At 39.2% G+C, this 12683-nt stretch overlaps 2 protein-coding genes across 2 annotated transcripts; one reads left to right on the top strand and one right to left on the bottom strand.

The window, feature by feature from the left end:
- Positions 1 to 1313: 1313 nt before the first annotated feature.
- Positions 1314 to 7493, top strand: napab (N-ethylmaleimide-sensitive factor attachment protein, alpha b). The gene is made up of 11 exons (XM_088428318.1): positions 1314 to 1520; positions 2248 to 2327; positions 2416 to 2532; positions 2811 to 2857; positions 2929 to 3006; positions 3497 to 3552; positions 3651 to 3735; positions 4475 to 4579; positions 4658 to 4726; positions 5353 to 5403; positions 6166 to 7493. Exons 1-11 carry the CDS (start codon positions 1423 to 1425, stop codon positions 6265 to 6267), a joined length of 888 nt encoding a protein of 295 aa, XP_088284444.1. The 5' UTR covers positions 1314 to 1422; the 3' UTR covers positions 6268 to 7493.
- Positions 7494 to 8074: 581 nt separating this feature from the next.
- On the bottom strand, positions 8075 to 12450 carry bckdha (branched chain keto acid dehydrogenase E1 subunit alpha). Its single transcript, XM_088428369.1, has 8 exons — positions 12189 to 12450; positions 11167 to 11343; positions 10866 to 10952; positions 10676 to 10784; positions 10179 to 10340; positions 9900 to 10106; positions 9531 to 9672; positions 8075 to 9450 (listed from the first exon to the last, which is right to left on the bottom strand). Exons 1-8 carry the CDS (start codon positions 12306 to 12308, stop codon positions 9099 to 9101), a joined length of 1356 nt encoding a protein of 451 aa, XP_088284495.1. The 5' UTR covers positions 12309 to 12450; the 3' UTR covers positions 8075 to 9098.
- Positions 12451 to 12683: the final 233 nt, after the last annotated feature.

Raw genomic sequence — 12683 nt, 5'->3', positions numbered from 1 at the left:
CCCTGGCCCATTGCAGGATTTTATGTTGCTCGCGAAAATAAATCATGTTTGTCTACTTCATGATTTTTGCCAAAAGACCAGAATTGAAAGTTGCCTTTAATTTTAAACCATTCAAAATAAAAGGGAACAACATCTTAGAAATTGACTTCTTATTTCAAAATGTGTTATCCATCAATCTGTTGTTTTATCATTGAGGCTATTTTAAATGTATATGGTTCTATGTGGCCTTTGAGAAGAATGAGTGTGACATCTCTGCATCAAGATTGTCCATTGGCGTGAATGTGAGAGTGCAATTTTGACTGTTTGTTATGCTGCATGTGTTCCTTATGGCTTCTTCATCATATTCATAAATATCCTGCCAAACAGAAAAGTAAATAATTGCTTTATTTGCTTCTGGATCAATCACAAGTATGGTAAAACTCAACCAGGTAAATGAAACCCTAATTAAAAAACAAAACAAAAAAACTTTGGTCTATAAAAAAATCATATACTCATGCATATACAGTCCTCATGCAACGAGTAGGTGATAGGGATAGGGTGACGTTATACACAAACAAGTTTTATGTACATAATTCTCAAATTTTGTCATGTGTCAAATCAGCTATAAGGATGCAGCCCACCTGTTTTATTGATAATATACAGTAACTCATGATGGAGAAGGCAGAACAAACTCTGAAGTTCATACAACAATTTCATCTGATAATGTAGTGAAAACTGCATGCAAACTTCTCTGAAGAATCTTCATCGTGCAACAAGATCTTGATTCAAAACGCATTTCCAACACAACATATGACTTCATCAGGAGGAACTGACCAAGTTATTCACCAGACCTGAACCTAAGAGAGCATGCATTTTACTTTGTGAAAAGAGAAACTCCGGGAAACAAGAATATTCAGAGGCTGCAGTAAAGGACTAAAAAAAAACTCTGGAGAATCAGTGAGTCATGCAGTTGTTGCCATTCAGGTTTATGCCACCAAATGGCAATCACTATTCACATTTTAAGTAAAATTTTAATAATCTACATGTCAAAACATGTGCGAACTTGAAAAGTGCGTGCCTGCAAACAAAATGTGATGTGTCTAGATGTAAATATGATGTAATAAAAGTTTAATATTTTAACCTTGGTTTCATTCTTATAGTTTGAGCTGAAATAAAAAAAAAAAATCCACGGTCTACAGCAAAAACTACGGATTTGTCATTTATATTTGTTGTTTTTGGTGAAGTGAAAAGTTTTGTTATTATACCAATTTTACAGAGAGTCCATGAACATACCCAGAGAGCGTTTCCGGTGTTCCCATGTCACGTGACAGAGGAGCTAGTGACTAGTGACAAATCAACGGCTGCCTCTTATGCTACAAGTTTGTTGACTTTTCACCTTTTTTGTCATCTCCCTCTCTCTAAACTGAGAGACTCGCTGCCAACATGGACAACAGCGGCAAAGAGAAAGAAGCCACGGCTTTAATGGCCGAGGCGGAAAAGAAGTTAAAGTCCTCGCAGTCGTTTTTTGGGGCTCTTTTCGGGTGAGTCTCGCCACTGTTAGCCGTGTTAGCTAAAAGGGCCAACTAAGCGGAAAAGGTAGCTGTTGAGGCTTGACATGTGATATCTGATTAAATACTTTAATTTATTGCGTTGTCTGTCAAAGATGTTTGCTTCGGTCGTTCTGAACCATTTTAAGAGATTCACGCGTAATATGGTTACTGCTAAAAAACCTTGAAAGTGCGCATCCTCCGAATTTAGCATTATAATGATCAATACACACTAAGAGAAATTATGAATTGTTCATTGTGGGGATGTTTGCGTTGAGGATCAGCACTTAAACAGTGAATGATTAACATAAATTATTTAGTCACTAAAACGAATAACGTTAATCAGACTGCGCCATCTAGTGGAGAAGATCCTACTCTGTAGGAGGTATCAAGTCACCTTTTGTTTACAGCCGTGCTTCCCAACGTTTATGAAGAAAAGCTTCCTCTGTTTTGTCTTGTATTCCATAATTCTAACAGATTTATAAATAATCAAAACATGCTTGTTCATCATAATGGTTCAATCATGTTTGTTCCGTGAATGGAAATGGAATGGCTTGGAACTGTAAAATAAATGTCTGGTTGGTTAAATGATATCGATATCATAGTTTCATAGAACCGAATAGAGATAAAGCAATATACGTACTACAAACATGTGCAGAATGACAAATATGAACTGTTGAAGAAAATATTTAAAATAGTTGTAACCCTTTTTTGGGCACAGGGGTTCCTCCAAGCAGGAAGAAGCTTGTGACATGTACGTGAGGGCCGCCAACATGTTCAAAATGGCCAAGAACTGGTGTGGTATGTTTTTTGTTCACCATCACTTCTGCTGCTTCTCTTTATTTCTGTTGTAACGTGCAATGTCCTTTTTTTTGTTTGTTTGTTGCAGCGGCAGGGAACGCCTTCTCCCAGGCGGCTCGCCTCCACCTGCAGATGCAGAGCAAACATGACGCGGCCACCAATTTCATAGACGCCGGAAATGCCTTCAAAAAAGCTGACCCGCAAGGTAGAATGGTCTCACAATGACACACAATGATAACATCATACTTTCTGCAATTACAATGAAAGCAATTGGAGAATTTTACAGGGAGCCATCTGACTTAGAATACATGTCTACTAAGAATACATGTCATTTTACGGATTTAAATTGTAAGTGTTTTTTTTTTTTAAGCAAATAGCAAGAGATATGTTTTAGAGAAAAAAGATGCAGGGAATGACAATTCATTAAAAGGGATTTTTTTTTTACATTGCTTAATTTATCTTTATTTATGCTTGTCCCAACAGAGGCCATAAACTGTCTAAACCGAGCTATCGAGATTTATACAGATATGGTGAGTTTGGATTTATTTTCTTTGTTCCACTGGTATGTGATTAGTTTTATTTATTTTTTTGTTGACTTCAGGGCCGCTTCACTATCGCGGCCAAACATCACATAAGCATTGCAGAGATCTACGAGACAGACATGGTGGACATCGACAAGGTGAGGCACGACCTGATTACTATCTTGCCTTAGGTATAGAACGCCATGAACATTTCAGATAATGGGTGAAATCAGCTCAGCTGTTGAAATAATTACAAGTGCCAAAAGTCATATCATTCAGCACACTCAGACAGTCTCACAAGTGCCAAAAATAATTGGTGAAAAATTGCAAATATTAGAAAAAAAAAGAAAAAAGAAAAAAAAAGAAAATATGAAACTTTTGAGACAAAAATCAAAACGTTTAGAAAACAATCATTTTAAAAATACATTATGAACTCAAAATAAAGTTCCAAATTATTAGACAGAAATGTGAGAAAAAAATAGCAAGACGAAGGTAAAGAACGCATATTTGATGTTCTTAAGAAAGGAAAGGCTTAACATCAACTATTAGTCACAGATGCTAAATGTGCATGAACAATTCAAATGGAACATTTTCATACATATTTTGGGAAGATTGAATTAATGACATTTCCCTGTTGTGTCTTCGCAGGCCATCGCTCACTATGAACAAGCAGCAGATTATTACAAAGGCGAAGAATCAACCAGGTGAATAATCAGTACATTTTTATATGTTGTCAACAGAATGTTCCTTCTTTGTCATTCCTCGCCTCAGACTAAGCTACTCTTTGCTTTACCTTTCGCAGTTCGGCCAACAAGTGTCTTCTGAAGGTGGCCACGTACGCCGCCCAGCTGGAGCAATACCCCAAAGCCATTGAAATCTACGAGCAGGTCAGGTCGAAAGGCTGAGACACTGACTTACTGATTCACTTTGGGGGTCATTGCCAAATCTCATAGTGGCAAAAAAACTAAAATCAAACTAACATTATTGAGGCACTCACAAAAGGGGTTTGTAGTTTGGCATAATTGCCACAAGGGGGCAGCAAAAACAAACCGCAACACAAACAACAGTAGGGCTCATCAGTAGTACTACACGTACATTAGATAGTATACAAGTAAAAATATGCTAGCACAAACTGATGTGACACCACACATACAACAAATGTACGCTAACACCTTACACAATCAATACAAAGTCATTAAACTCACTTTTCTGCATTTACATAATACAGCAATGAATGATAGGGAACACGGGTAAATTGTAACAACAAAATAGGACTGCAATAGACTAGTATCTGTGAAGGGAGGGAAGGAAAGTAAAACATTCAATTTAAATTTTGCCACGTGTGTGGTGCATTCAAGTAAAGCCAAGAAAAGGGACATCTAAAAAGACATTAATGGCAACCCTACCGAGGAGCGCCATTGATGTCAAGTGATGTCAGCTAGGTTTTTTTCTGTGGCTATAGGCAGAAAAAGTCTTGGCCAGCTCTGGTTTGTTCTGGCAAGTTTTCTTTTCAAAACATGGCTGGCGTCGAAAGAGTTATTAAGACCCAAGATTCTACTTCATGACGCCTTGCTTTAGTTTATCCCAAGCACAAAGACAATAGCCGAAGTTTTCTGTCTTATGAAGGTGGGCACCCACGCCATGGACAGCACGTTGCTCAAATACAGCGCCAAGGATCACTTTTTCAAGGCGGCGCTCTGTCACTTCTGCGTGGACATGCTGAACGCCAAAGTAAGTCACGCTTGTGGCCCCCGTTAAACATGACTGGCACAACGCTAATAATACTCCTCTCTTCCCGCGCCGTGCTAGCTGGCTGTGCAGAAGTACGAAGAAATGTTCCCGGCCTTTTCGGACTCTCGGGAGTGCAAGCTGTTGAAGGTAAGTTGCGTACTTGGACCCCACTTGTCATTACAACTTATTAGCTGACTCCTTGTGTGTTTTACTGGCTCTGAATGGATTTGTAAGGTTGGCTATCTTAATGGTAACATATAATTTTTTACCAAAAAAAAAAAAAAAAAATCAGCATTGTACATTTAGACACCATAAAGTTCACACAAATCTACACTACAACTTTATTCAAAGGTATATGTGTGTGTGTGTGTGTGTGTCGGTAATATCGGTATCGGTGTATCAGGCTGATTTGGATTGTATGGTTTCTTTTTCCAGATAGTGCCATAAATTAATTTCTTTTGCAGACACAACATTCCATTAATATGGTCCTAAATCATCGATCTATGTTTCTTTTTAACTTGTACTTCCTTTTTCTTTTTAATCATCTTTTCTGAATGCTGATTTGGCAAAGTTGTTTTGTGAGCTTTCAACATAATTAACAGGATAGTATAATCTCCCAATTCATGAAATTTCAACCGGTTTAACTGTTGGAATAATGGATTTATGGTACATCACTATCCAGTGGACTTAAGTGCTGCCTTGGCATGTTGTGGCAACAAGGTGGTACTACACTCAACTATCGCTTAAAAATCCATGCGTCTTTCATTGACCAGAAACTTCTCGACGCTTATGAAGAACAGAACGTGGATGCCTACACCGACTCGGTGAGTGGACATGCTTGTTTGGTCATCTTGTGCATTTGTGTCTTAATCAGGGCTGTCATATTTACTACAGCAACTTCGAGTTGTTCATTATTGGTAGTTTTTATGTTGTTTTTTTAACTTCAGTAAGTTTTAATTCATTTTTAGATCAGAGTTGTTGGTTTTTTATATTTTATCTTTTTTTTTTTAGTTAGTCTTTTGGTTTGATGATTAGTTAAAATGTATTTTGATTTTTATATTCATATATTCATATATATATATATATATATATATATATATATATATATATATATATATATATATATATATATATATATATATATATATATATATATATATATATATAATATGAATATGTGTGTGTGTGTGTGTTTTTTAATATATGAAATAGTTCTGTGAGAGATAAAAATATGATACATTTTCGCTTTGATTGTCCTCCTAAGACTAAGCCTATTTATGTGTGTCCACCGTTGTGTCCATTTTATCCCAGAAAGCCAGCAAAGTTAATTGCATCCTACCCAAACACATGAGACATGAACAGAAAAGCCAGGATGTCCCCTAATGAGCACACCAGGACTAGGGTAGCTCCAATGTGTCAAAAGATATAGAAAAAAAACTCATGTCCACTATAGTGAACACAAATGAATAGGCTGGCTCTCAGTACAATATATTTGAATTTTATTAAAGCAAACACAGTTTCAGTCAGGGTTGTTTTGTTTTTTTTCCCAATCAATGAAAACGTTTTTTTTTTTTTTTTTTTGTCAGGTTAAGGAGTTTGACACGATCTCGCGGATTGATCAGTGGCTCACCACCATGCTCCTGCGCATCAAGAAGACCATACAGGAGGACGAGAGTGACCTGCGCTGACTCGCCCTCGCCGCCCTCATGTTTTTGCCTTGACTCTTTTTCTCGCTCGCTCTCTTACTCCCATCATCTTGACTTACCTTTAAGCCCTCATGTCTTCCTTTTGCAACAGAATTTGATCCCTCATTATGAACACTATCCTCCTGAGTGCATTAAATGGTTATCAGTCTGTTGTCATAATACCAGCACATGACTAGTGAGCGAGCCCGGCTTCCAGATGTAAAAAAATGCAAGAAATTACTGCCCAAAAATATTGTACCAAAAAAAAAAAGAAAGTTTAAACACTTTAAAATTATTTTAGCCTTAAAAATAAATGGAATACAGATAAATTGCACCTGAATTGCACGTATACATGCACACGTTGCAGAGTCTCTGCAATAATCCAGACTAAAATTGATGAATGGTTTCAACAAATATTCCTGGACCAGCTGTATAACATGGTGAAAATTAATAAGGCATTAAAAACAATAATCAAATCTGTTCCTATTACAAATTTATGTAATTTTAGTGGAAAATTACATATTTCAATGCCAACATAGGACACAATAATTCAAGTGACTGAAAAAAGAAGCAATACAAGAAATCTCAGTTTTGTATTTAGACAATGCTGTGGCGCTATCATGGAGTGTTTCAGAAAAAGCATCAATAAAACATGACCAAATAAATTTTTACAGCATGTATGAGGTCTGTCTGGTTCAGGGAAAAAAAAATATCAGGTCAATTTCTGAAAAGTGATTTTGTGATTGTGGGGGGTTACTGTAGAACTGCCTAAAAAAAAAAAAAAAAAAAAATCCAAATCGTGGGTTTCCAAACCGGGTCCCCCTGGGCTGTTCTCCAGTATGTCTTTGACATTTCTGTCCTCCAACAGACCAGATTGAAATGATCAGGACCGCTATGAGGCTCCCACTGAGCTCGCTGATAGGCTGTTCTGTTGAGTCAGGTGTGTTGGAGGACAAACATCAAAAACATACACAATGGCCAACGTCTGAGAGTTTTTTTTTTCACTCAATGCTTTTAAGGAACGTACTTAGACGTTTGTTTGTTTGTTTGTTTGTTTTTGCCAATGATGGCATTACGGCTTCTCTAAACGGTAATAACCGTGATGTCTTCATTTCAGTACCTCATGAACCTCATTTCCCCTCTCAAAGACCTTGTGTTCTTTTGTCCCATGTCTTGATAAACATTTTGCATGCTTCTGGACAAAAACAATACAGTAGCGCTTCTCCTTTCTTGATTGTTTTGTTTGATGCGTGCCTGGTTTGTGTCCTTCTCCAAACAGGATGTGATGATAGCTTGGAAACCTACAAAGTCATGTCCGATACCGCCTCAGAATTTCTGTAAAGTCAAGTTAAACGCTGTAACTGTACAGGCAATGTTTTAAGTCACATTTTATCATTCACCACTGTCAAACTTGTTTAACAATAAATTAATCGCTGTATAATAAATCCCACATACAAGTAAAACCTTTGTAGATGCCTCACCAACACATTGAAACAGGAAAGTGCTTGCAAAGCAATACCGCAACCTAGTGGCTTTTTAAAGGTACTGACGGACCGGGTTGATAACTGGACGTTTCTCAAATTTAATTTTAAAATAAAATGATAATTACTCATTTTTTTTAATGGGGTTGTTGCACATTCTTTGCACCACTAGGTTTATACACAAACTATATATCCACACAAACTCATATATATCGTATATACTGTAGATATCCTATAATCATAAATTGAAAATACAAATTTATCTTAATACAAAAGGACGAGGAGCAGTTTAGTAAATTAGTTCATACAACAAAAGAAACAGTGCTAAGTTCCAAGTTGAATCCTTTTTATTTTTCCACAAAACACAGGTCAGGGAAGGAGCTACATCGGTGTGCTATCGACGAGTTTTGTAACAGTTACACACGCCCCACTGAACACCAGAACTAACAAACCCAAAGTGTATACATACAAAGTATTTGAATTCCTTCTAAAAACTGCATCCACTTGCAGTCTTTTAAATTGAGTGATGACAAGAAACTGCTAACCGTAAGGCACCGAGCATTTGAGCATCTATGAAAAACTCATTAAAACTAGATTGTTGTGCATCAGTAGAAAGCAGGGCCTCTCAAACTTTTTGGCTCGAAAGAAGCTGTTAGGCGGACAGTTTTATTTTACTCCCAGTTAGCCGAATAGCGTAATTGCCACAGTCTTTCAAGAATAAAACATTTTTCCAAGCAATTATGCTAGTAGGCTAATGATTTGTACTTTTAAATGCCGCGGAAATTCCAAAGTTTCTTACTTTTGAGGAAAAAAATCAAGTGGCATAATCTTCCTAGAATAATGTAGTTTTGCATGTTAGATGTAATATTATATTGACGTTTAGGTAGGGAAGAAAACAATCGTTTCAAAAAGTGCCAAAACATGCTTTTAGTCTTTAACACAAGACTTGGAGTACTTTTTAAACTTAGAAAATAATTCCTGTAATGTAATGGCTTTTATTAAAAAACTAAACTCTTCTAAAAAGGATATCAAATTTATGTAATGACACATTCAAATTTTGCCAGCAATTTTGATGGGTCTAAATCTGATGCAGGGAGAACTAATTAGCTTGTTAGCCTAATAGCATAGTTGCTTAAGTCACAGTTTAGTGTTTTTGGAAAAAAAAAAAAAATCAACAAATAAAGAATAGTTATAAAGGTGAGGAAAAAATACAGCAACCACATTCTTATTTTTATTACTATTGTAACAGTAACTTAAAAAGGACACGAGCAATTACGCTATTAGGCTAGCGATGTGCGATTTATTGCAATTTATTTTGCGGACCCTAGTTTGAGAACCCCTGCTAAAAAGCGTTTATTTAGAGTCTTTGTCGTAAAGGTCGAGGGGGTAGTGCTCCTTGTACTGCTGCACGTGACGGAAGAGCGACTCGCGCTGCTTGTCGAGGATGGGCGGCATCTCCTCGTAAACGTCGGTGAAGAGCAGCTCCGGATTGGGCTTCAGGCGCTTCTCGGCCCGTTCGAACACCTCCATGACGGTCTTGCGAGACTGCTTGCGCCAGGCGCGCTCGTCGTCCTCGCTCCACCAGCCCCGGGACGCCATGTAGTGGCGCAGGCGCGAGATGGGGTGGTCCTGCTTGTCCCAGTAGTTGACTTCGTCCACCGATCGGTACGCCGAGCTGTCGTCGCTGGTGCTGTGATGGCCGATCCTGCGGGGAAAACGGCCCAAATTTACCGTTATTAATCTGGGTTAAAAAAAATAATTGGGGAGAGTTAAAAAGCAACCCACCTGTACGTCATGGCCTCTATTAGGAAGGGCTGGTTCTCGGCAACGGCTCTACGTCGGGCCTCTTTGGTGGCATTGTACACGGCGAACACGTCGTTGCCGTCCACGCGGATGGACAGCATGCCGTAGCCCGGCCCGCGAGCAGCTGTTAACCGGTAAACGCTATTACTATTACAATTATTAGCATTATTTTTCCTAGAAATAGTGGTGTGAATAGCAGTATTCAATGAGAGGTTGAGAAAATCTTCAGAACTGTAAATTATGTAGTTTGTCTATTCATCCACCCATCCATCCAAAATCATCATCCATCACCCCATCGTATGATCCATCCGTAGAATCCATGCATCTATCCGGAAGCAAGCGCTTTGTTACCGATGCCGTCGCCACGGTACTGCTCGTTGGTGGGAGTGGAGATGGCGTAGCCGTTGTTGCGGCAGAAGAAAATGATCGGGCACTCCAGCGTGGCCGAGAAATTGAAGCCGGCGTGGGCGTCGCCCTCGCTGGCGGCACCCTCACCGAAGTAGCAAATCACCGCTCGGTTGATGTTTTCCCGCTTGATGGCGTAAGCCGCTCCCACAGCTGGAAGACAGGAAGTAGGACGATGGGATGTTACCCGCGGGGCGCTCAAGCTGGGTGGGAAGGCAAACTCACCTTGCGGGATTTGAGTGGCCAACGGCGACGAAATGGTAACAAAGTTGAGATCCCGTGAGCCATAGTGGACGGGCATCTGGCGGCCTTTTCCCAGGTCGTCGGCATTGGCGTAGCACTGAGACATGAAGGAATCCAGGGGGAAGCCGCGATACATCAGCACGCCTGCGGGGGGCGCACAACAGCTTCAACGTCATGAAGCTGAATGAGCTTCAGATTTTGTCAACAAAATTAATGAAAAATTACAGACTACATTTGAGAAAAAAATATTTTTGAGGTAAAACGAGAAAGTTTGATTTGAAGTAGGGTTTTGAATTAAGTATTTTAACCAGGCTTAGACAGAAAAAGTTCATGCTACGTATGTCTTTATGGCCAAGTAAACACATATGTGAGAATTTTAATTCACTTAGTCACAACCATTGACGGCAATAGGCGTCAAAAGTAAATTTTTACTGGAATGACAGACTAATGTTACTATTTTAAATTTATTGTTAACCAACCAGCTTCTCTGTATTGGCCAAAGACCAAGTCGTTTGAATCGAGAGCGGCTGCACTGCCGATGTGTGTGCCCTCCTCGCCGTAGTTGGTCATGTAGAAAGAAATCCGTCCCTGAGATTGAAAACATTCGAATTATTCATATTTCCCCACTCTTAAGAACAAGGAGTGAGCAGCAAGCAGGCGGGCAAGTACCTGCCTCTGGGATTCATAAAGAATGCGGTCCATCGTGTTCAGCAGCGTCATTTTTTGATAAAAGTTCAGAACCGTTTCTTTGGAGAGCTGAAGGAAACACATTTCGGTAAGTAATTCTGAGGTGGGGTTGGGGAGCGACTGACAGTCCAAAACTTGCTTAAGGCATATGCAAAACAATCAACTATTTAATCAGGGCCTTGCGACCATTTGGGAGATCCCCTAAAAGCAATTGCGTTGGACCTTAGAGGGTCCGCAAATCAAATTTGACTTCAACTAGGACAGTAAGGTTGGCAGACACTACCTGAGGGTCTTGGGAGGGGTTAATGATGTTGCCCTGGCGGTCCATAACTCGGTACACTGGGATGCCGGAGATGACATTGGGCTCGATGAACTCCAGCTGGTCCACAAACTCTGCGGAGGCGCCGGGAAATTGAGGCTTCTCCAGTGTGGAGTCGAATGGCTGCTGTCTGTGCGAGGCCTGAAAAACATCAATTTGTGGCATTATCTATCATTCAGAAAATTGTGAGCTAGAACAATGTATACATTATTGTAGATAGCTACGATAGAAAACATTGAAATTTATATACTGGTTTGTTCTGGACATCGTGGAATTTTTACTTCTTTTAAGTTCATGGCAAATGTGTACACATCATTCAATATCAGGACAAGAGGAGATACTTGCAACAGATTTACCACAAATTTCCATTTTTCTGATTGTCTTCAATTATTTATTCTTTACGCCACGTTCCTTGTTGTGTCTATTTCAAATTATTTATTTTATTTTACCATATACGTTGCAGTGACGACTTTTTTGGGACGCGCCCACTGTTCGACCAATCACAAGTAATACTGTCATATTAGCTAGCCGTCTAGCCAACGAGCTTTCTTGCGCCAAACTTTTTTACGAACACACAAGGGTGCACGCCTTCCTTACAAACGTAAAATTTCGTTTTAAATGTAAAATCCGTCGCGTGTTTTACTGTTTGATTTTTTTTGTGCTTTAAACACTCTAACTCTATGCGTTGCTAAAACAGTTGTCAAAGTATCGCGAGACTTGAAGATATTATATTCCCACGGAAGCTGAGGCAACAATAAAGTTAAACAACCTTATTTGCTTGTTTCCCCCCTAAATCACTCACGTGGCCGATAAGCAGGGAAAAAACATTTCCACGCGCTGAAACTAGAAAAAAAAATCGATCTTTCCGGGTTGCCTGAGTTTACCGATCGCTTAATAACATTTTGGGGGGCATTTGGCTAACGCGACCTTCGATGTTGCAAATCTAAGGGACGGTACAAAGTTATGAAATTGATTTATGTACTTACATTGACTCTAAATGTTCTGTGGTGATTCTTCGATGTCTTTAGGGCAGCCGCTTGACGAGCAGCGTGGAAACATGCACGATAAATTTTGTTCATTGGGCTAATGCTGCTAACAGCCGCCATTAGGACCGTCCTCACGATATGTTCGAATGACCAAATTGTGAGCGGCCGTTCCACGCCTGAGGAAAATTGTGTTACGAATCCGATCACAGCACCGGATTGGTTACTTTTCAATATGTAGCCGCACAGACGCAAGTATGGGAGAGAAAAGGTACACACAGCTTCGAGACAAATACCGTAAAGGAAGTCAAAGGTGGCTTCAAAATAAAATACATTGTTGTTTTTGTTTTGTTTTTAAACCTAGTGTTACATATTTGCAGTGATTTTCTGACACAAGTTGTTGCTAAAACAAATGACTAGACGGCACTGTGTTGGAATACACACTTTAGATATTCGTAATGAATCGTGACAGTAACGTTCCGGTTTGTTCGTATTATA

The sequence above is a fragment of the Hippichthys cyanospilos genome, chromosome 11, assembly GCF_059441005.1.
Source record: "Hippichthys cyanospilos isolate Australia breed blue-spotted pipefish chromosome 11, RoL_Hcya_1.0, whole genome shotgun sequence".
NCBI lineage: Eukaryota > Metazoa > Chordata > Actinopteri > Syngnathiformes > Syngnathidae > Hippichthys > Hippichthys cyanospilos.
This window is presented reverse-complemented; position numbering and strand designations above follow the sequence as displayed.